Raw genomic sequence first — 22762 nt, 5'->3', positions numbered from 1 at the left:
TTTTTTTTTTTTTTTTTGTCAACTACTTGATCAAAGAGGGAGGAAAAAAACCAAAAACAACACCAAGGCTGAAGAGATACCTGTAGAGATTCTAGGTCTTTCCCCCTCCCAGACTGGGAAATGTGGCCAAGGACGTGGCGATTACGGAAGGAGTTGAGAAGTGGCTTGAGAGAGAAAGCGCTAGGCTCCTACTTTGTTTTCTTTCTCAATTTACAGTAAAAATTTAAATTCTCTTATCCCATCTCAGGTCATCACTCTCAAGTCCATCCTTAATAGCTCAGAAAGCAGCACTTTCCTTACCATGTCAGGCCTCACTGCAGCTGCTGCTTAGAGTCGAATTCATGATAATCTGTTGTCGATTAGGCAGGGGACCTCCTATGGCTCTCAGGCTCCCATCTCCCAGGTGAGGCAGGGGAGGTGGAATGGGTGGGGGAGGGTTACTTGTCCTACTATATGACAGGAATAAGAGGTAGCCTTCCTAGTCTTATCATACTCATGATGCCTTTGACCAAAACACCCTGGTTGTGAAAAAAATCTACCTAAGGGAAAGTAAAATTCAGAAAAATAAAAGACAAAGTAAGCCTGACCAAGACCTGTAATTCAGGTAACTCTGGTCACTTCAGTAAGGTAGGATCAGCAGGCCTAACTGCTGTCCTGAGCCGTAAGCATGACTTGCTTTGAAAACTAACAAAACCCTAGGTCAAATTTCTTACCTGCTCAGGTTCCAATGTGGCCAGCATCCTCCCTCCAGATCGGGCCATTTCTCCCTGCTGCTCAACAGTAGGACCTGCAAGAACATAGGTGTGCATCAGACCTCAGCTGGCCGTTCCCCAGCACTCCACATGCTGGCCACATGCAAGAGACCCTGAGGTGCTTGCTTCCTATGTTGGGGGTGTCACTCTGGCCAATGAAATGGCAAAAGAGCATGTCAGTGCAACTCAGGCATAAATAAACTTTCCTATACAGTTAGTATGCACAACAACATAATGTGTACCTTTTAGAGTTCCTCTCAATTCCACCTTAGCTTATGGGTCCTCATGTGTTGGCTTGTGTGGGCAGATCATAAAGCACTTCTCTCCTTGGAGAGCACAAGTGAGAAATTCAAGCACATACCATATATTTCACGTCTTTCTATCGCTAATGCTTACTAGTTTGGGGCATCCAGCACAGACATAGCAAATGTTTCTTGAAAAAGTGGAAGCTTGTTTTTGAATCTCGTCATGTTGGAAAAGAAGCTTAACTAAACAGGATAGATAGAACTTTGCAAAAGTTAGTCAAAACCCAATTTTGAAAACAGTGTTGAAAATCCCAGACATCAAGGCCTTATTACTTTTGCAATTTCTATCCTAATGTTACAGCATCACTAGCTATCACGTACAGGCCTTGGGTCTTATACAGAATGACTTACCAGCAGGCTTTACTTCTGAAAAGAAGGTGCCAACTTTCTTGCCTTCCACGATGTCTGTGATGACATGTCCAGATATTTTCGGATGAGTCCCGTTGGCAATGACAACAGATGTGCCACCTTGCAAAGCCCAGAGAGCTGCTTTCACCTGAGGAACAAGTCAGATTCAAAAGAGAGATTCAGATCCAGCCTGTCACATTTTGAACTTGAAAAAAAAAAAGACATATATAATACATTTTTTTCTTTTGTCACTTGCGGGCTTGAACTCAGGGCCTGAGCACTGTCCTTGGACTTTCTCAAGGCTAGAGCTCTACCACTTGAGCCACAGCACCACTTCCAGCTTTTTTCTATGTATGTGGTACCAAGGAATTGAACCTGGGTTTTCGTGTGTGCTAGGCAAGCACTCTACCACTAGGCCAAACTCCCAGCCCCTGTAATACAATTTGATGTTAAGTAAGTTAACACAAATTCTGAACAACCTCTCCTTACGGACTCTGGCAGAGGGCTCCTAACTTTTTCAACTTGTGCCTAAAACAATGGCAGCTCTATGAACATCCTTGAGTTTGAGCAGAGTCTGGTCCTAAGTAAGCTTAGCTTTTTTTGCAAATGAAGCTCTGCTCTCATCTTTGGCACGGACTGTGGGCCTTGAGGGCATGTAGCTTCTTAAGACAATTAATGGGAGAGAAAGAAATTCTGAAAAATTTCAAAACATGTTTAAAGCCGATGACAGAGGATTTATGAAGAGTGAAAATCATAGTCCCTATCCCTGAGGAGTTTGTAATGTTGACAAAATCTATATTCAGATGATTTAACATGAGATACACAATATTCAGTTAGCCTGCATTTAGATATGTGTATACTTAGATATACGTAAAATATCTGAACCATTAATCCCCAAACCATTCTAAAAGTAAAAGGGAGAAATACTGTTTGGGCTTTGTGACTGCTACAAACAGTTCAGGTGCCCATCTTACCTTGGCTTCCATGCCACCCATTCCCACTCTAGACTTGGTTCCAAATGTCACAGACTGCTGATCTCCAGGATAAAAGATGTCAATCAGTTTTGCATCATCTGACCCTGGGGGGCTGTCAAAGAGGCCTAAAAAAGTAGAGGAAAGTCAGTGACACTGCTTTGATAGAAGTGTGTGTTCCCTAGAGACAACCCCGGTACCTGCTAGGAATAGAGAAAACCACGGTGCCACTACTTGCTTAACCTGAGAGGAGAACAAGGATTCAGGAGCTATATTACAAAACAGTTCCAGAACTCACCTGCTCACAGGCTCTTAGATGCTTTCCCAGCCTCTAAACATGGCTATATCCTTGGCATGGAGTTTATTTACCTGCTCAGAGTCCACTGGCAAAAGGCCTCACCTCTGCCACTGTTACTGTACCTTAAGAATATAACTGAACAAATGGGAGCTACTGCAGAAATAGCGCAGCAGTAGCACACCATTTAATGTGACTGCTTCCATCCAGTATAACATTAATTCTCACCATACCCTATGAAACAGGCACTATTTTTTTTATTTAATTTTTTTTTTTTGTGGGTTATGGGGCTTGAACTCTGAGCCTGGGCATTCATTGTCCCTGAGCTCTTCAGCTCAAGGATACTGCCCTACCCCTGGGCCTGGGCGTTGTCCCTGAGTTCTTCAGTTAAAGACTACCACCCTACCCCTTGAGCCACAGCCCCACTTTGCATTTTCTAGTGATTAATTGGAGAGAAGAGTCTCAGGTTCTTTAGTGCCTGGGCTGGCTTTGAACCTTTAATCTCAGACGTCAGCCTCCTAAGTAGCTAGGATCACAGGCATGAGCCACCATGCTCTGCCCAAAACTATTTTTTTTTTTTTTTTGCCACTCCTGGGCTTGAGCTCAGAGCCTGAGCACTGTCCTTGGACTTTCTCAAGGCTAGAGCTCTACCACTTGAGCCTCAGCACCACTTCCAGCTTTTTCTATGTATGTGGTACCGAGGAATTGAACCCGGGTCTTCGTGCATGCTAGGCGAGCATTCTACCACTAGGTCAAACTCCTGGCAAAACTAATTTTTTTAAACAGGTGGGTCAAAATGTGATTTGAGAACACCTTAAAAATGTTAGGAAAGTGAATAGAAACTCAAACTGGAGCCAAGAGGGGTCCTTCCCCGAGGAATGCATAGAACAGAGTAGCAGCTGAGAAAAGGGTAATGACCGCGGAGACTGGATTTTCCCTCGTGGTTCTGAGTTAACGTTAGCTGTCATGATTTCCATGAAAAAAACCTTGAGTTGCTGAATCAAAACCACAATTTTATCATTTCTTTCTCATTAGGATGGCTACAATACAAAAAAGCAGATAGTAACAAGTGTTGACAAGGATGCACGCAATTAAGAGTCATACACTTCTAATGGGAATGGAAAATGGTACATTTGCTGTGACAAATGTGGTTCCACAGAAGGCTTTGTAGATACAGTTAACAAATGAATGACCAATGCTATTTTCTTCTTTTTGAAATGCTAGGGGTGGAACTCAAGACTTGTACATGATAGGCAAATGCTCTACCACTGAGCTATACCCCCTGCCCAATTCTCTTCAATGAAATCAAAACATGCTTTCTCCCAAATACATAAATGTTCACAGAAATATTCCTAGCAGCACAAATTTCTACCAGTAGTTAAATGTGTAAGCAAAATGTAGCACATCCATAGTGGAGTATTATTAACTAATAAAAAGAAATGGGGGAATGGGTGAACAGGGGAGGCTGGGTAAGGATGTTGAAAGAGGTGACAGTGATGGAGATACATTAACAAACTGTGTTGTTAAATGGTAACTCCTTTGTGCAAGTACTTGAACATAATAAAAAAAGAAACGAAGCACTGATGTCTACTATAAATGTGAATCTTGAAAAATACGCTAAGTGAAAGAAGCCAGTCACATAGTATGCAGATCATTTACATAGTGTCAGGAACAGACAAATCCACAGGGAGAGAGACTGCACAGCCTAGGGCTGGGGAGTTGGTAAAAGCTGGAAACGTGAGTTAATGGGGTGTAAGATTCCTTGTTGGCCTGATGATAACATCCATAACTGATCTTGGTGATGGCTGCATGAGTGTGTGAATACACTAGACGGCTGAACTGTAAATTTGAAATAGGTGAATTGTGTGGGAAGTGGATTCTGTTTCTGTAAAGCTGTTATAAAATCTCAAAAGCACCTGGAAATAATATTTCAACATTCAAATTGCATCTTCCAGACTTTGCCCACCTCTTTGAGTCATAAAAATTCTTTGTTAAGACTATATGGCTCAATAACGAATGATTGTTGTCCTTAATGTACTATGTTGTCTCTCATCTCCTTTGCTGTCCCTTGGTTATATTGTTATAGTATCTCACTTTGTTATCTGATATATTGAATTTATTTGTATTTGGTTATTTGAAATTTGATAGGGAAGGGGGGAAAACCAAGACGGGTAGGGGGTGTGGGGGGGAGGGTAATGGGTACCAAGACATGTGAAAGGGTATCAATGTATGTGAATTAATGCACCTTCTATCAGGCAAATATCATGTAACCCTTTTACTAATTACAATAAAAAATAATTTCATAAAAAAAAGACTATATGCCTCAGAAAACTGTTGATAGGAGATAGGAGGGGAGGAGGGCAGATGGAGGGAGGAGGAAAAGAGGGAGGGAGATGAAAAGCCCTCAGACAAGGAGGGATGCCCATGAGCTCACACATGAAGATAGAAGAAAGGTATTACTTTGTACCTTCTACATCTGAAAGGACAATAAGGAGGTCAGTTTTCATTTCCACAGCCAGCCGGGCAGCCAGGCTATCATTATCTTTAACACTAATAACCTAGAATGCAGGGGAAAAAGCCACAAGTATGTGAGCTGTTCAGTCCCAAAGAAGAAATCCCCACAACCATCCCGCAAGGCTGGCAGGCAAAACCAACGACCCTGAATAGGTGGATGACAGCTCTTGCATGCCACCCTTCATCTACAAAGCACAATAATTACTAGCAACCCCAATTCCAGACATGCAGCCTTCTATCCACTAGCTCCCAAGCCACGCGCACAGCACCATCTAAGGTACTGCCTCACCCAGTAAGTGAAATTCTCCGACCTTAGAAGAGCTCTGGTAGCCACAGTTCTGTGACGCCTCTTCTCTTCCAATTCCGTCACCTTGCTCATGCTAAACTAGCAGTGTTAGTACATGCAGGGCAGCATGCATTAGTATTGCTGGCATGCTCAACCCTTCGGAATACTTTACCCACATTTACCCCCTGCAGATCACTGTTGGGCTCGGCTGGTGGGACCACAGCATCATTGGTGTTGACAATGGGGACAATATTCATTCGGAGGAGTTCATGAAGTGTCCCATTGAGGTTCCGGCGCTTCTGCTCATCGTGGAAATCTAAGTTGGTCACTAAAATCTAAAAGGATTTAAAGACCTTAAAAAATGCAGGATGAATGTGGTGAACCTGATGAATCTCATACAAATAATATACAAGACGCTCAGTAGAAGGGAGACAAACTTTAGACTTTTGGACTCCACACAAACTGGAATGAAGTGTATCTTCAGAGCTGGGTACTGGTGGCTCACCTCTGTAATCCTAGCAATGTGGGAGGCTGAGATCTGAGGAATGCAGTTCAAAGACTGCCTGGGCAGTCAAGTCTGTGAGACTCTTTTAAAAATTAAAAAAAAATTTTTATTGTAATGCATAGAAGGGTTACACGTACTTTTGCCAGACAGTAGGTGCATTACTTCTCACACATTTGATACCCCTTCTCATGTTTTTTCCCCATTTCCCTCTGCCCCAGTCTATGAGACTCTTATCTCTAAATAACCACCAGAAAACTGGAAGTGGTGCTGTGGCTCAAATGGGTAAAATGAGCAAAAGAGCTCTGCACCCAGGCCCTGAGTTCAAATCTCATGACTGACCAAAGGAAAAAAAATCCAGATGCTTATCCAGTTCTTTCAAACCCTCTTCCCCATCAAGTTACAATCATGTGGAGGATTTATTTATGGATGTTACCAAGGAAAACTGATGTATCTTTTAAGGGACACGGGTGAGGGGGGAGGGTATAATTAGTGACTGGTCATTAATTAAAAAAATTTTTTGAATCTAGTCATAGTAAATAGTTGGATATTTGATGAGTGAGTAAATGAATAGTATGTCCTTCTTGAAAAAGTATATTAGACAAAATGGAATAGTGTTATGCTAGCAGAGCATTCTGCTTCAGAATGTGGGATTATGCAAGTGAGTCTTTAGTCACACGCTGAGAGAGGGGCCAGAATAACTTAGTTCAGAAGAGAGGGTCAGAACAGTGAAGAAACAGAATGAAGAGCTGGGTATGGGGCTGGTTAAAGGTGTGTTTTCTAGCTTGAATTGGAGTACTAGGGAAAGTTTAGCAGGAGAAGATAGCAAGAAACAAAATGGTAGTGAATCCTGAAGCTCAAGAACAATTGTTTCATTGATGTATATCAGCTGAAGTAGCAAAGACTGGAGTGAGTTGGCAGGAAAGAGGGTATTAAAACATTCGAGCAGGGCTGGCTAAGTCCCATTCCAGTTGGAGGCAATGAGAACAGAGTGGTACCATGACTGGGGTAAATAATTCACTCACTAATTGGACAAAAATTTTGTTGAGTACCTGCCAGCTGCTGGTTTGGGAAATGATGGAACATGGAATATATTTTATAAGGAAATATCACGATCTGCTAGTTTAGTTCTATAGGAAACAGGATTTTAGTCATGTGTTGCAAGACCAGACAATGAATATAATATGTGGGTGAGAGAGGCAAGCAGAGGTCTCAAGGTCCAATCTGTCACTAGAACAGTTTCATAAACAAGGGCTGAGGATCTCACTCCACAGGTAGGAGAGAAACGTGAGCCCAGACTAGGACAGCCAGGTGTGACGCAAATCAGTTTATGTTCTTTTAAAATCTTCAAACAGTTGCATAACTTCTCAATTTATATGTACAATGCAGTTTCACTTCTATGAAAAAAAATAAGCTACTGTACTTAACTCTTCACCCTGATGGGGAAACAAAACAAAACAAAAGAAAACTTGCTGGTAGTTTTCAAAAGCTAGTGATAATAGTGGTCTATATAAGTCCACTAAAGAAAATATGGAGTCATGGGATAAGGTGCAAAGAGCATTAAGGCTGATAAGAAGACTGTGGCAGGAGGGGGAGGGCAGCGGAAGGAGAGGAGCCTGGGCATTGGTACTTACTGGTGACGGGAGGGAGATGAGCTCTTCTACAATCCGGGTGTGTGTGTGGAGGAGGGCAGGGAGGAAGATAGTGAAAAAGCATAGTTCCTGGATCCAAGTTTCCACACTCGACTTCAGGCACACACACACACACACACACACGCCCAAAATAAACAACAAAAACTGAAAATGCCACTAGATTGTGGAAAAGAGTTGAAAATACATGTGATAGAAATATGTATTTCTATTGCATTTATACTAACACTAACCAACAACAAATAACACTAAGGTTATAACCTCAGGTGACAAAGATAAGCCTAGACCTTTCTGTTACCAGATACTGAGTGTGACAACTGTGAAAATGATGGAGAACCAGAAAACCAACATGAAAGGAAGACAGGAAACTTTAAACAGTCAAGAGTGGTAGCACAATCTTGTAATCCTGGCTACTTGGGAAAAACGCCATTCAAGGCCAGCAGGGCAAAGAAATTCAGACTCCATCTTTATCAGTGGCTGGATGCAGTATACCTGTCATTCCAGAGATATAAGGACACATAAGTAGGATGAAGCATAAGCCATCCAGGGAATAAAAGGAGATCTCACCTCCAAAGAGCCTGGAGACATGGCTCAGTGGTAGAGCCTACCTAACAAGTATAACCTCTGAGTTCAATCTCTCATACTGTCTTCTCCCAATCCTCCCCAAGAAATGAAACAATAACTTGAATCAATGTATACAGAACAAATAACATATGACCAGAGTAAGAGAAGCAGCATAGGAGCTTGAAAACAACCCAAGGAGTTAAGATTGTTTTTCCAGTTGTGTTGTGAAGTGATATCTGTTTACATATAAGTACAAAACTGAATAGCTGAATATAGTATAGTTGAAAATGTTTTAGGAAATTTAACGTTGAAATAATGTAGAAATAAAAGTTTGAGATAGTCACCAAAAATTTCCAAGTTTCATAAAGACTGGAATCTTGTCAAGCTGGTTTACCACAGGATTCCCTGTGCTCAACAGATTAGCATACTACAGGTGCTCAATAAATGTTTCCCTAATGAATAAAAGGCCAACCAACCATCAGCATTTTTCTTTCCAAAGCTTAATAAGTACAGACTATAAAATGCAACCTGGTGCCAAGAGAAGTAAGTTACCTGAAGTCAAAAAGGCCAGTGAAAGCCAGGCACGGTGGCCTGTAATCCTAGCTACCCCAGGAGGCTGAGATCTGAGGATCGAGGTTCTAAGTCAGCCCAGGCACTAAAGTCTATGAGACTCTCATCTTCAATTAACCACCAGAAAACTGGAAATGGCGCTGTGGCTTAAGGGGTAGGGCAGTAGCATTGAGCTGAAAAGCTTAGGGACAACACCTAGGCTCAAAGTTTAAGTCCCATGACCAACCAAAAAACAAAACAAAACACCCAAAGTCAGTGAAATGGATATATCACTTGGTGTTCAGCACCTGAACACTTGGTACCAGATACTGTCTTGAATACTTTTCATTTATTTTCTCACTGAGTACTTCTAAAAACTCTGAAGGAGGCACCAATGTCCTCATTTTTCAGATCAGGTAAAAACTTGAGACTCCTCATCCTGTCATGGGGCTACGGATCTCTGCTTGTAAGCCTCTTGTTTCACAAGACGCTCTCTCACAGGTCCCATGCCCCCAGAGACACCCATCCTCTTACCTGGGCGGCACAGATGCTGTACTGGGTAAACATGGCTTCATACAAGGCCATCAGCCCACTCTGTCCGGCAGCAGCACAGGCTCGAGCCTCCAAGACAGGAATTGCCTGTAACCCACCAATCAGAGAAAGTGTGGTTGGGAAAGGGAAGAAGACTGAGGATAGATCTGTCCCAGGGTTGGGGAACCAGCACTCACCATCTCTTTCAGCTGGTTCTGTCCTGAGTGCAGAGCCTGCCGCACGCTCTGAGACAGAAGGATCTCATGGCGTAAGCGCTGCTTGCCAAAGGCTACAGCTCCACTAGTCACAAGTATCATCTCTCGGCCCTGATTCTGCAGCACTGACACCTGGCATCAAGGCAGGGGAATGTTAGAGCACCTGTCCTGAGTCCACATCCACTATACCACCCTCCCCAATGCACTACAAGGCACTGTACCATCTTCCTCTCTTCACAAACGACCTCGGTTAGAAGATGACAATGGATTGGTGCTCAAATTGTCTGGTTTCACAGATGACTCTAATGTACAGCGAAGCTTAAGAATCAGTGATGAAGAGGGCTTGACTCAAGAGACATGGTGCCTGTCCACCAAGCACGAGGTCCTAAATTCAATCCCCAGTAGCATGAAAAAGAACTGCTGACACACACAGCTCCTGTCACTGAGAAGTCTGCATCAGTTCTGCAACTTGGCATCCCTTTCTACTGCCCTGAGATGTTGCCCCTCCCTGCGTTCCCAGGGGGAGTTTTTCTGACTATGTTAAAGCTACTGCACTCAAATCAGGATTACTTTTTGCAAGGTAACAATAGGAAGTAAGGACTTAAAAGATCCCATTTCATAAAGTTCATCAGAATTTCTCACTTTGGCACTTACCTGCTCAACAATAGAGGCCAGGCGCCCTAGAGCCAGGCCACACTCATCCCCTCGTGTCACCACTGCACTACCCAGCTTCACCACGATTCTCTTGGCATGCTTCAGCTCACTGCGGTGGGCAAAGGACTTGCCATGCGTACGACTGAGGGGCACTGTGATAAAGGGGATGTTGCTCCAAGAACGGACATGTGTGACAGCTGGAGGCTGGACACGATCTGTATCCCCCAAACAAAGGCAAATGCAAGAAAGAAAACAGACAATACTCATTTCCAATGAAATGATGAATTCACAGAGTCAGTCATTCACCAAAAAATAGCTTTACATCATTACCTGAGTGAAACCATTATAGCAAACTCTACCTAAGTTGGGCATAGTGGTTGTATGCCTATCATCACAGAACTTGGGAACATGCAGCAGAGAATCAGGATCCCCTGAGCTACACAGTGAACCCTGTCTCAAAAAAAGGGGGGGGGGGAGAATGAGAGAAAGAAAATAACAAAAGCCTAAGTTATAATTAGCTAAACATAGTGGTTCACACCTATAATCCCAGTTCTCTAGAAACCAAGGCAGAAATATAAAGTCTGAGCCAACGTGAGCTGCGTAGTGCTACACTTTCTCAGAACAAAAATGAAATGATTAAAAGCCCTGAACCATAAATGTTCTCATTCTACTTCTACATGGAGTGCCACCCAGAACACAAGTCACAGGCACAGTCAACCGCTGTTGGTGATGAGTATAAATAAAACCACCTTTTCTAAAGACATGCTAGTAAATTACAAGATAAAAGTGTCCAGTTCTTTCATTCAACATTCCATGTTCAAAATATATTCTAGAAGGCAGGTGCTAGTTGCCCTCACCTGTAATCCTAGCTACTCACGAGGCTGAGATCTGAGCATCTCAGTTCAAAGCCAGCTTGGGCAGCAAAGTCTGTAAGACTCCTATCTCCATTAATCATCCAAAAGCTGCAAGTGAAGCTCAAATGGTAAAACCCTGGTCTTGAGAATGAAAGCTCAGAAGTGGAATCCAGGCCCTGAGTTCAGGTCCCAGGACGGATGGACACATACACACACACACACACACACACACCCCAAAAAACAAATCTGGGGGCAGGGAGTTTGGCCTAGTGGTAGAGTGCTTGCCTAGCATGCACCAAGACCTGGGTTCGATTCCTCGGTATCCCACATACATAACAAAAAGCCGGAAGTGGTGATGAGGCTCAAGTGGTAGAGTGCTAGCCTTGAGAAAGTCCAAGGACAGTGCTCAAGCCCTGAGCTCAAGCCCAGGACTGGCAAAAAAAAAAAAAAAAAAAAAAAAATCTGTCCTTTACAACAAGCTTGTAGTCTAGCTCCTGGCACCCAGTTGCTTAGACAGGGAGAACCTGAGATAGACATGTGACTCTGGCACCCTTGCTACATGCCTCAGGTGCAATGTCCCCTTGCTAGGGGAAATTGTTTGTCAGGGCAGTTCCTCTTCACTAGCTTAGCAAGTTCTCCAGTCTTCAGGGATATCATACTAAACAATGTGCACACCTAAGCCTAGTTTCAAAGTTGTATACATGCAGGTTTGGTCTCTGTAACCTGTTGGGTGCTATTGGAAGAGTTTTACTCTCCTGGGTTTGGGCCTGTGATCCTCAGTAGTGCTTGCACAGGTCTATGGAGCACTAAGTACATATCTCTTTGGAAGCTGTTAGGACTAGACCTGTTCGCCATTTGTCTCTTCTGTCCACTGCAGGACCTGTCTTGTTCTACAGAAAGGCATAGGCATGAGTACGGCTGCTTCATGGAGCACCTCAGGGTCAGACAGTACCAGCCTCCAACTCCAGGTGATCAGATGGTAGAAACCAATCAGAACCCAGCAGCCTGGCTACCATGAACTGTGTTACTCACAGAATGTATTAGGAGTGGGTGGCTTGGCTCAGAGCCCGGCAGTTGAGGGTCATTCTGGCTGTAGACAATTGGGTCACACTACATTAGAAGTGACAAAGCAAGACTGTAAGTAAATGAAAAAGTAAAGTCTAAGCTGGGCGCCGGTGGCTCATGCCTGTAATCCTAGCTACTCAGGAGGCTGAGATCTGAGGACTGTGTTCAAAACCAGCCCAGGCACAAAAGTCTGTGACACTCTTATCTCCAATTAACCCCCAGAAAACAGGAAGTGGGGCTGTGGCTGAAGTGGCAGAGTGCTGGCCTTGAGCTGAAGAGCTTAGGGACAACACACAGACCCAGAGTTCAAGCCCCATGTTTGACAAAAACAAATACACAAACGAACAGAAAGTGAAGTCTAGTAGGTCCTAATGTTAAGGAGTGCAGGAATTCTAAGAGTTGGTTGAGTAATGTCATTTACTTTCCTGGGCTAGTTCTGTCTTTCCTGGGGACATCCTTTATGTTCTACAGTGTATGAGGCTTTTTACAGTTAGCACAGAAGACTGTTATGACTTGGACCTGAAATATGCTCTGGGTGCCAGGTGGTTGGTGGCCTGGCTGTGGTGTAACTGGGAAGTAGTGTAACCTTGCAAAAGTAGGTAACCTCCAGCTGGCCCTAAAAGGCCCATGAATCATGGAATCATTTGGTACAATGCAATGCTTTTCACTAGCTGCTTATGGTGTAGCTGCCTATATCTGATAATGTTGTATGGCCTGTAATGATGTAAAAATTCAAATGGTGCCCAGTGTTGGTGGCTCATGTTTATAATTGCAGCTACTCACAGGATGTTGAGATCGCCAGTATCTTAGTTCAAAGGGAGCATGAGCTGAAAATAACCAGCAAAAAGCTGGGTTAGAGGCTGGCTCAAGTGGTAGAGTACCAGCTGAGCAAACAAGCAAATGAAAGTGAGGCACTTAGTTCAAAATCCCAGTGTCACAAAAAAATTAAATTAAAACAATTTTTTTAAAATTTTATTGTTGGGGTGATGTACAGAGGGGTTACACTCCCATTCATCAGGTAGAGGGCACATTACTTCTTGAAAAACAAACCAACACTTTTTTTTTTTTTTGGTCATGGGACTTGATCTCTTGGTCTGGGTGCTGTCCCTAACCCCTTCAGCTCAAGGCTACCCCTTGAGTCACAGCGCTACTTCTGGTTTTCTGGTGATTAATTGGAGATAAGAGTCTCAGGGATTTTAGTGCCTGGGCTGGCTTTGAACTGCAATCCTCAGATGTCAGCTTCCTGAGTAGCTAGCATTACAGGCATGAGTCATAGCACCCAACTTGAAAAAAAAAGTTATTTATTTATTTGCCAGTCATGGGGCTTGCACGCAGGGCCTGAGCACTGTCCTTGGACTTTTCTCAAGGTTAGTGCTCTACCACTTGAGCCACAGCCCCACTTCCAGCTTTTTTTCTATGTATGTGGTACTGAGGAATCAAACCTGGTTCTTCATGCATGCTAGTCAAGCACTCTACCACTAGGCCAAACTTCTGGCCCCTTGAAAAAAATTTTAATGTCCCTTATCAGTGAAAAAAGGTCCTGGCCATGCTTTAGGAGGTGGGGCCTAGTGAGAAGAAGTGATGTCACAGGGGGTGTACCCATGAAGATAATAGCTCCTCCTCTCTCTCGAGCTCTTTGCTTCCGGGCTGCCATGATGTAGACAGTTTCTTGGCCACACACTTCCACCATGGCATGTTACCTGCCACAGGCCCAAGGACATCAGAGTCAAGAAACTATAGACAGAAACCTCAGAAACCTTTCCTCACTTTAACTGATTTTTCTCAGGCATTTTTTCATAGTAATAGGAAGCCGACTGATACAAGGAAAATCCACAGCATCTACATGAATAAATAATCGGGCTCTAAGTCCCTAAGTAAATCTTTTTCTCTCGTAGGAGATAATAAGGTGTGGAGGGGTGGGAGATGGTTGTCTATACTCTTCAAAAGTGCCAGGAGTTATACGTCAATAAACTCCTTTATCTCATCTAATTCTTTATGATCAGTAATCAATGATGCAATCTTTGAAGTCTCAAGAAGAAGGGACCTAGCATGGCTTCTCACCTATGTTTTTTTTTTTCCTGATACCTTTTCACTTTGCCTACCTTATTCATTTTCTGCTTTTCTGCTCCTTATGTTCAGTGAATACTAAAAAAGCACACACACACAAAATCTGGATACAAACATCTAAAGATGTAGGGCACTATCAGAAGGTGCTTCTTTCTAACAGAGACTAATGAGAATAAATAGAACCAAAAATGAAAATGTTGAAATAAACCCTTTATCAGGAGTTATGCTAAGTAGTCATATATGATGTATACATACTAGAGAAATCATACATGCTATATATACTATATTAGTCCTAGATAGCATAGCTATATATGACTCAGTCTCTCAGTTTCTCTGCTTACTTGCTGCTACCTCATCTATTCTATAAAGTCATTATGAGAGATGGAGCAAGTTAATGAATAAACAGGAATTGGCACAAAATAAACACTCAACCTTAGCTAGGATTCTAAGAGTATGTTAGCCATTATCATCATTGTTTTAGATACAAAGTGTTTCTTTTTTTTTTTTTTTGCCAGTCCTGGGCTTGAGCTCAGGGCCTGAGCACTGTCCTTGGACTTTCTCAAGGCTAGAGCTCTACCACTTGAGCCTCAGCACCACTTCTGGCTTTTTTCTATGTATGTGGTACCAAGGAATCGAACCCGGGTCTTCATGCATGTTAGGCAAGCACTTTAACCACTAGGCCAAACTCCCGGCCCCTACAAAGTGTTTCTTAAAAGGCTGAAATACTGAAGCCTTGGTACTCAGCTGGTGGCACAACTGAGAAGTGATTCTCCGATAGGGTGCTAACTCCATTAAAGGAGTGATCTATTGACGAGTTCACAGGTAAATGGGCTGTTAGAAAGTGAGTCTATTTGGAGGAAGGTTAGTGGGGATATGCCTTTCAAGGACAGATTTTTACCTCTGGCTCCTTTTTCTCTCATTTATGGTGGCCATGAGAATAACTCTATCCAGCCCCTCCATGCCTTTCTGCCATGCACAGGACTGAAAACAATGGAGCCAGCCAACCATGGAATGAAACACCCCAACAATATAATCATTAAAACATTCCTCCTTTACATTGATTTTTTTCCAGGTATTGTCATAGCAAACAGAGAAACTTTATGCAATAGTAGTTATTATTATTATTCCTTATTTTGTAAATAAGGGGGAAAAAAGAAGTTAAGTAACTTACCAACATTACCAATTACAAAATGGCCACAATAGTTTGCTGTTGCTACCATCAACAGGTAGAATCTATTTGACTATTCCTTTGATCTGGGAGGGCTGGCCTAGTAACTTGTTGGACCAGAATAATGCAGTACAAGCAACACTATAAAATTTGGGCTTAAGACTCAAGAAGCATTGCAACTTGCACTCTTGCTGTTGTTGGGATCCCACAGAACATGTGAAGAATCCATAGACAGCTGGCTAGAGGGTGGAATCTATATGGAACACTGATGACCCAGGATGCCAGAAGGGGTCCCTGGTCCTCAGCCAGCATCACTGAGTCAGTCTGAATGAGAGTTGACACAAATGACTGCAGCTAAGCCTAGTCCAAAATGCTAACACACAGAATTGTGACCCATATATACACACAACAGTTGCTGTTTTAAGTCTGTAAGTGATTTAACTTAACAATAAAACTTATTTTCAAACTTAGGGAGGTTGGCTCTAGAGCCTAAACTTGTAACTCATCTACTCTTACACCAATGTGAAATAAATTTTATTCCAGATGACAATAAGCAAGTCAGCTTGCAGTGAGACCTAAACTACTGCTAAAATTTAGATGACTCATGCCTCTAACACTAGCTAATCAGGAGGCTGAGATCTGAAAAGTGTCATTCAAAGGCAGCCAAAACAGACAATTCTGAGAAATCCTCCTATCCAGAAAAAAGCTGGGAAGTAGAGGGGCAGTTCAGGTGGCAGAATTCAAGCCTTGAACAAAAAAGTTGAGCATTTGTATGAGGCTCTGAGTTCAAGCACCAGTGACAGCCCACACAAAAAAAATCAATGATATCAAAGAGATGACCAGCTCAAAATATCATGAACAACTCAACAGATGAGGATAAGATGAGCAATCTGGTATCCATAGTTCAAAAAAATGAACCTAGATATTAACTTCACACTTCATACTAAACTCTTAATGGATCTTGAACTTGAATGGACAATGTGAAAACTTTTGACTATATTATTTCTTCTTTTCCTTTTCCTTCTTTTTTTTTTTTTTTTTTTTTTGCCAGTCCTGGGCTTGAGCTCAGGGCCTGAGCACTGTCCTTGGACTTTCTCAAGGCTAGAGCTCTACCACTTGAGCCTCAGCACCACTTCTGGCTTTTTTTTTTTTCTATGTATGTGGTACCAAGGAATTGAACCCGGGTCTTCATGCATGCTAGGCAAGCACTTTAACCACTAGGCCAAACTCCCGGCCCCCTCATTTTCCTTCTTTTAGCAATGCTGAGGACTGAATCCAGAAGCTTGTGCATGCTAGGTAAGCAAGAACTTTACCAGTTAACTGCAGAATCTCACTAGGTAGCTCAGGCTTGCCTTGCACTTTCCCAGGGTGGTGTGGTTGTCTGGATCTATGGGTCTTCCAGTCTCCTCTTCCTAGTTACAGCTGGTGGGGGGAGGGTGATAGTTGTGCACCACCATGTCTTGCCCTCAACAGAATCTATAATTATCTCAAAATTAAACCACATAATTAAATTTTATTATTATTGTTATTATTATTATTATTTTTGGCTGGTCCCAGGGCCTACTGCCTCTTTGTGCTCAAGGCTAGCACTCTACCATTTGAGCCAAGGTGTCACTTTCAGCTTTTTTTTTTTTTTTTTTGAGTAGTCTCACGGGGACTTTTCTATCCAGGTTGGCTTCAAACTGAGATCCTCACATCTCAGCCTTCTGAACCGCCAGGTTTACAGGTGTGAGCCACCAGCACCTGGCTATAATTATATTTTAAAATGAAAAAAAAAACAGCCTCTATGAATATTGAGATGACATGACTGATTCTAGAGAACACTTCATTGACAAATACAGCACAAACTTTCCATCCTACTCATCAATGGTACATACGAGATCTGGAAACAGATGTGGACTGGAACCAAGGCAGAAGACGGTGACTGAAGGGCTGGCACCTGGAGAGGCAAACTTGACTCAACATGCTGAGATGTGGCCACAAATCCAAGTATCTGCAGAATACATTTTTAAAAATGTATAAATAGCAAGAGGATGAATATGTGAAAGTCCCCATACTACATGATTAATGTGCACAAATAAAATTGTAGGAAAAGCAACTAGTGGCAAATATCAGACATTTAATTTTCTTTTCCTCCATTCCCCATTCTCTCAAAGTAAAAATGTGATCCTCCTCTTCCAAACTCTAGTGTATTAGAGTAACTATTCTACTGTAAGGAGTCACTAGCCGATTGTCAAAGCAGCCATTTCTTTCTTTCTTTTTTTCCTGCTACCACCTCCCAACAAAACACAGAGCTTGTATATATGAAAGGTCAGCTTGATCTTTGCCAACCATGAGAAGAAAGACCAGGGGATACTGCCAGTTCCTTCTCCAGAAAGCAGTGAAGTATAGAGGTGACTGCTTACTGGCCAGCATCTTAAGTGACACCTGCTGACATCCCTAGAGGCCATGGCTACACATCTCCACATGGAGGACAAGGTGATCATTGGGACTTTTCCACTCCGGGTCAAACTTGAAACTTTAGACAAAGAATAATTACACACACACACACACACACACACACACACACACACACTCACTCACTCATGGACTCCTTATGCATACACCGAGAAAAAGCCATTCGTTATTTCCGGTCTGAATGTGCAATAGGGATACAGTTGTTTTCACAAGGTAAGGAAAAAACCTATTATATCATCTTTCCTTTGCTTGTGGGTGTCTCTTTAACTTGTCCATTATAGACTGGAGGATATATTCCAATTCTCTTCTTAAACAGTCTTGAAAAGGTAGCACTTAGGGGGCCAGGAATGTAGCTTAGTAGTAGAGTGCTCATCTGGCATTCACAAAGTCCTGGGTTCAATTCCTCGGTACTACATATACAGAAAAAGCTGGAAGTGGCACTGTGGTTCAAGTGGTAGAGCTATAGCCTTAAGCAAAAAGTATCCAAGGACAGTGCCCAGGCCCTGAGTTTAAGCCCCAGTACTGGCCAAAAGCAAAATGCAAAGAAACGGTCATAAAAGGGGCTGGCAGCATGGCTCAAAGTATAGAGCACATGACTAGTAGCTACAACACCCTTAGTTCAATGCCCAGTACTGCCCATGAAACAAATAAGCTGGGCACCAGTAGCTCACTGAAATCCTAGCTACACAGGAGGCTAAGATCTGAGGATCATGGTTCAAAGCCAACCTGGGCAGGAAAGTCCGTGAGACTCTTAGAAAACTAGAAGTGACAATGTGGCTCAAAGTGGTAGACTGCTAGCCTTGAGCAAAGAGTTCAGGGTAGCACCCAGACCTTGAGTTCAAGCTCCATGAGTGACAAAAAAAAAAAAAGCCGAATAACAAACATAGACATGCAATTCCCATTCTCTTCCTCCTATGAAACTTTCCCTACCTACTTTATCCTTCAAGCCTGCCTATAACCATTTGCCACATTTTGTCCAATAGTATTTTGTCAAGTATCTATGCACATTCTATACAGAAGGATATAACCAGGTTAGCTAGTTAGTGTTGTTGGTTTTTTTGAAGGGGCTTACAAACTTCCTACTGACAATGTGGTGAAGAGGATGGAGAACCAAGTCTTTGTCACTGGTCAGACTTGGGTTCAAGATCCTACTTAGGAGTGGTGGTGTGTCTTCTGGATATTTAATCTTCCTTGGATTCAGTTTTCCCCTTTGTAAATAAGGGATAACTACAGTAAAGACCTGGAGAGACTGAGAATTAAGTGAGACAGTGCTTGGGTACTATTGGTGCTTAATAAATGTTAGCCTTGGGCAGGGAGTTTGGTCTAGTGGTAGAATGCTTGCCTAGCATAAACGAAGACCCAGGTTCCATTCCTTGGTACCACATACACAGGAAAAGCAGGAAGTGGTGCTGTGGTTGAAGTGGTAGAGTTCTAGTCTTGAGAAAGCCCAAGGATAGGGCTCAGGCCCTGAGTTCAAGCTCCAGGACTGGCTTGTGCACACATGTACACGCACGTGTACACACACACACACACACACAATGTCAGTCTCCGCCTCTGTCTTTCAGGCATAAACATTCTTACAACCTTTTCTTTCCTCCAGGAATTGTCACACGATGAGAAGGCCAGTGATCACTGCTGGTTATGACAGCACACATTACTACAGACTTCTCTCATCTAAGTCTCCTGGAATCTCTGAATACTAAAGGTTTATCATGTTACCGGCTGGAGAGTTCCCCTGTGCTACCTGTCTCGCCCAGATGTGGGTAGGCTGAGTCCACTCCTTCCTTCTAATTATTCTACCAATTTTATTAAGCAGAGACCAGTAATCCCTAGGAGCCAAGGGTATGAGTGCAGATCTCATGGTGTGAAATAGTTTCCCCGAGGACGTTTTTCAAGTACCTGTCCGTCCGCATTCTACACAGAAGGGCTTTATCTCAATGATCTAGATGAGAACTGAACTTCAATCCCAACAAACTGCACTCCGAAAACGCATGGTACATGGTTCAGCCACTTAACACAAAACCTCAAGATAAATCTCCCCACCCCGGAGGGCGGGGGGTAAGGCCGGGAATCTAAGGCGGCGGTGGCTGCGGGGAGCTTCATGAACGCCCGGTGGGCACAGGGAGCTGCGGACACAGGCTGCCGAGGGTCTCCAAGTGGTCCCACCGGGTCCGGGTACACCCTCCCCGCCGGTGCAGGTGCGCTGTTGGCTGGCTCTGGACTCTCAGGCCTCAACGCGGCTCGCAGAGACTTCAAGCCACCCAGGAGGCCCGGGAGACCAGAGCCAACCGCAGACCCCAGGGCCCCTGCGTCCTGGCATATGGAAGGCACAGAGCCGGGGCCCGGCAGCGCGCCCAGGGCTGTCCAGTCCTCCCTCGGGCGGGCACCCACACCCACCGCGGACCTGACCCCCAGACCCCCCGCACCTGCTCGGGCCGCGCCCCCGCAGCCCACCGAGGCCACGCAGCCCAGGGAGGCCGGTGGCCGGGCGCACACAGCCTTCCCGCCTGGCTGGGGAGCGCATCAGCTGCCGTTCCCGCCGCCTACCTGCTTCGCCGCCGCCCTCGAGCCTCAGCCTGGCCCGCACTCTTCTACGGCTGTTTCTGATGCCCGCTCACTCCTTTTTTTCTTCCGTCTACGTCCCGCACGATGGCGTTACGTCAGCGGCGTTGGAGTAAACGGGAGCCGCGGTGCCTCCGCTGTTAACGTAGGGCGACAGACAGACCTAGAGCTGCGCCGCGCCAATGGCGTAAACGCTTCTGAGAATCTAGGCCGCGCTCCACGTGGCGGGTCCCGCCCCCCGCGGCCCCGGCAGACGCCGGGTGGGAGGTGGAGGTGGGGGCTGGGGGCGGGGCCTGAGGCACCCATAACACCCAATCCCCAAGAGGGAAGCGGTCCCAGGGTGTCCTAGAGCCTAGCTGTCTGGTACCCTCCCTAGCAGGTTCCATGTCATCAAGTGGATTGGTCGCTGCTGATCGTTTATAACCCGGGAGCACTTCAGAAAAGGGTTGAATCAACTTAGAAAATAATCTCCCTCCTGAAATCAGGCTGTTTAAAAGGGGGAAATTTGGGCACTGTGGTTAAATAATTTCCCACCTTATGAAGTTTCCTCCGAAGGTCTAAAGATCAATTCATTCAATCAGAGGCAGTGACAAGAATAAAAATACTGTAATGTCTGACAGTTGGAATTATTTCGATATCTCATAAGGGCATAATTTTATCTTTTTTCCTCCTTCCTACCTGTACTTTTTCTCAGAGGGCAGAGTCCAGAATAGGCACTTTGCATCTGGACTGCATTTGGACTGCATTTGGTTGGCTTTTAATAACAGGAAGGTGCTTTATGCTTAATTCTGAGTACATTGATGACCTTATTTATTTTCTTATTAAATACTGGCCACTGCTTGCTATCTTCTGTCTTTTCCCTTAAACTTTCATGTGATGGAAACAACTCTCACTGCAGCAGTCTGGAGGGGTCCACGGCTCATAGGAGATTAATGAAAAGACATGTAGGAGTGGATTCTCCCTCTTCTGTGGCCAAGACAGAACACCCTGGCTTGTCCTTCTATTTTCTGTCATGTGAAGATGAAGGCACTCTCAACAATTGTCCAGACCTTCTTGGACTTTCCCAGCCTCCACAGCTGTGAGGAATCAATTTCTGTTGTTTTTAATCTTCCCAGTCTTCGGTATTCTGTTACAGTTGTATAAAGTAGATTGTGAGTTACTTTATCTGCCGGATATTCCCCAAGCCTGATAACATGAGCAAATCATTATGAGTTGATAAAACTCTAGAGAAGGTGGTGCCCAGGGACTCACAGAGAGCTTTAAAATAGTGTCATTTGTACTGTGCTTTGAAGAACAAGAAGTGAATAGTTCACCTGGACAAGGGGAGCAGGATCATATGAGGAAGAGGAGATGGAATATACAGAGATGCCATTTGAGGATGTCTGGGGGTTTGATAAGTCTGGTTGGAAGTCAAATGGTTGTACACCCTTGAAAATGGGTTTTCTGTACTACACTAAATACTTTAAAGAGAATCCAAACTTTTCAAGTAATAGAAGGACGGAATCAGGCTATTAAGAAGCTGGGAAGATGGTTACTGTATTGCAAAGGCCAATATAAAAAAGGAAGATTGGGGCTGGGAATGTGTTTTAGTAGTAGAGTGCTTGCCTAGCATGCATGAAGCCCTGGGTTTATGCATTACCAGGAGGGGTAACCTTCTATATTGCCGATTTTACCCTTCTAGGAACCATTTGTTGGAATGTGGCTCCCCCACCCAGTTGCCGGAAAGTGGCCCAGTGGGGCTGAAGCTAGAAAGTGGATAAGGGGCAGACAATGTGGGGCTATCTGAACTGATAGGGGTAAGTACACAGGCATTTCCCCCCGTTTTGGGGCTTGAACTCAGGGCTTGTACATGAATTCAGCTTGCATACACCCCAGTGTTTCCCTTCCCTCACAATCTTAACTTTCTGCCCACAGCCTGGTTTGGGTCACTGGTGATAAACTTTATTTCATAACATGTGGGGTTAAAATTTGAGCACTTGGGACTGGGAGTGTGGCCTAGTGCTTACCTAGCATGCACGAAGCCCTGGGCTCGATTCCTTGGTGCCACATACACAGAAAAGGCCATAAGTGGTATTGTGGCTCAAGTGATAGAGGTCTAGCCCAAGGACAGTGCCCAGGCCCTGAGTTCAAGCCCCATGACTGGTAAAAACAAAAAACAAAAAACCGCATTTTAAGAGTCTCATGGACTTTAGTGCCCAGGCTGACTTTGAACTGTGATCCTCTTATCTCAGCCTCCTGAGTAGCTAGAATTACAGGTGTGAGCCACTGTGCCTGGCTGAATAACTTTATTTTTGGCTTACTTTTCTCAGTTAAGAAATTGGGGGGTCAGGAGTTTAACTTAGTGGTAGAGTGTTTGCCTAGCACACACAAAGACCTGGTTCAATTCCTTGGTACCATATACATAGAAAAAGCCGGAAGTGATGCTGTAATAGGGTTTTAGCATTGAGAAAACCC

The 22762-nt window shown here is 43.9% G+C and overlaps 1 protein-coding gene across 3 annotated transcripts in view; it reads right to left on the bottom strand.

The window, feature by feature from the left end:
* Aldh18a1 (aldehyde dehydrogenase 18 family member A1) overlaps positions 1-20401 on the bottom strand; it is a 32622-nt gene extending 12221 nt beyond the window's left edge. The window contains exons 1-10 of one of the 3 annotated variants that reach the window (XM_090346177.1): positions 20294-20401; positions 17167-17282; positions 10136-10350; positions 9464-9613; positions 9270-9374; positions 5648-5806; positions 5139-5229; positions 2380-2504; positions 1409-1553; positions 714-787 (exon numbers count right to left, since the gene is read on the bottom strand). In XM_090346177.1, coding sequence (XP_090202303.1) covers positions 714-787; positions 1409-1553; positions 2380-2504; positions 5139-5229; positions 5648-5806; positions 9270-9374; positions 9464-9613; positions 10136-10350; positions 17167-17254 — 1152 coding nt within the window. In that variant the 5' untranslated portion in view covers positions 17255-17282; positions 20294-20401. Of the gene's footprint in view, positions 1-713; positions 788-1408; positions 1554-2379; positions 2505-5138; positions 5230-5647; positions 5807-9269; positions 9375-9463; positions 9614-10135; positions 10351-17166; positions 17283-20172; positions 20270-20293 lie in introns of those variants that run through there. The other 2 variants (XM_090346176.1, XM_090346175.1) reach the window with 2 other exon arrangements.
* Positions 20402-22762: the final 2361 nt, after the last annotated feature.

Source organism: Megascapheus bottae, chromosome 15 (genome assembly GCF_031878675.1).
Source record: "Megascapheus bottae isolate mThoBot1 chromosome 15, mThoBot2.hap1, whole genome shotgun sequence".
Taxonomy (NCBI): domain Eukaryota; kingdom Metazoa; phylum Chordata; class Mammalia; order Rodentia; family Geomyidae; genus Megascapheus; species Megascapheus bottae.
Note: the sequence above shows the minus strand (reverse complement) of the source record. Positions and strands in the feature narration are given on the sequence as shown.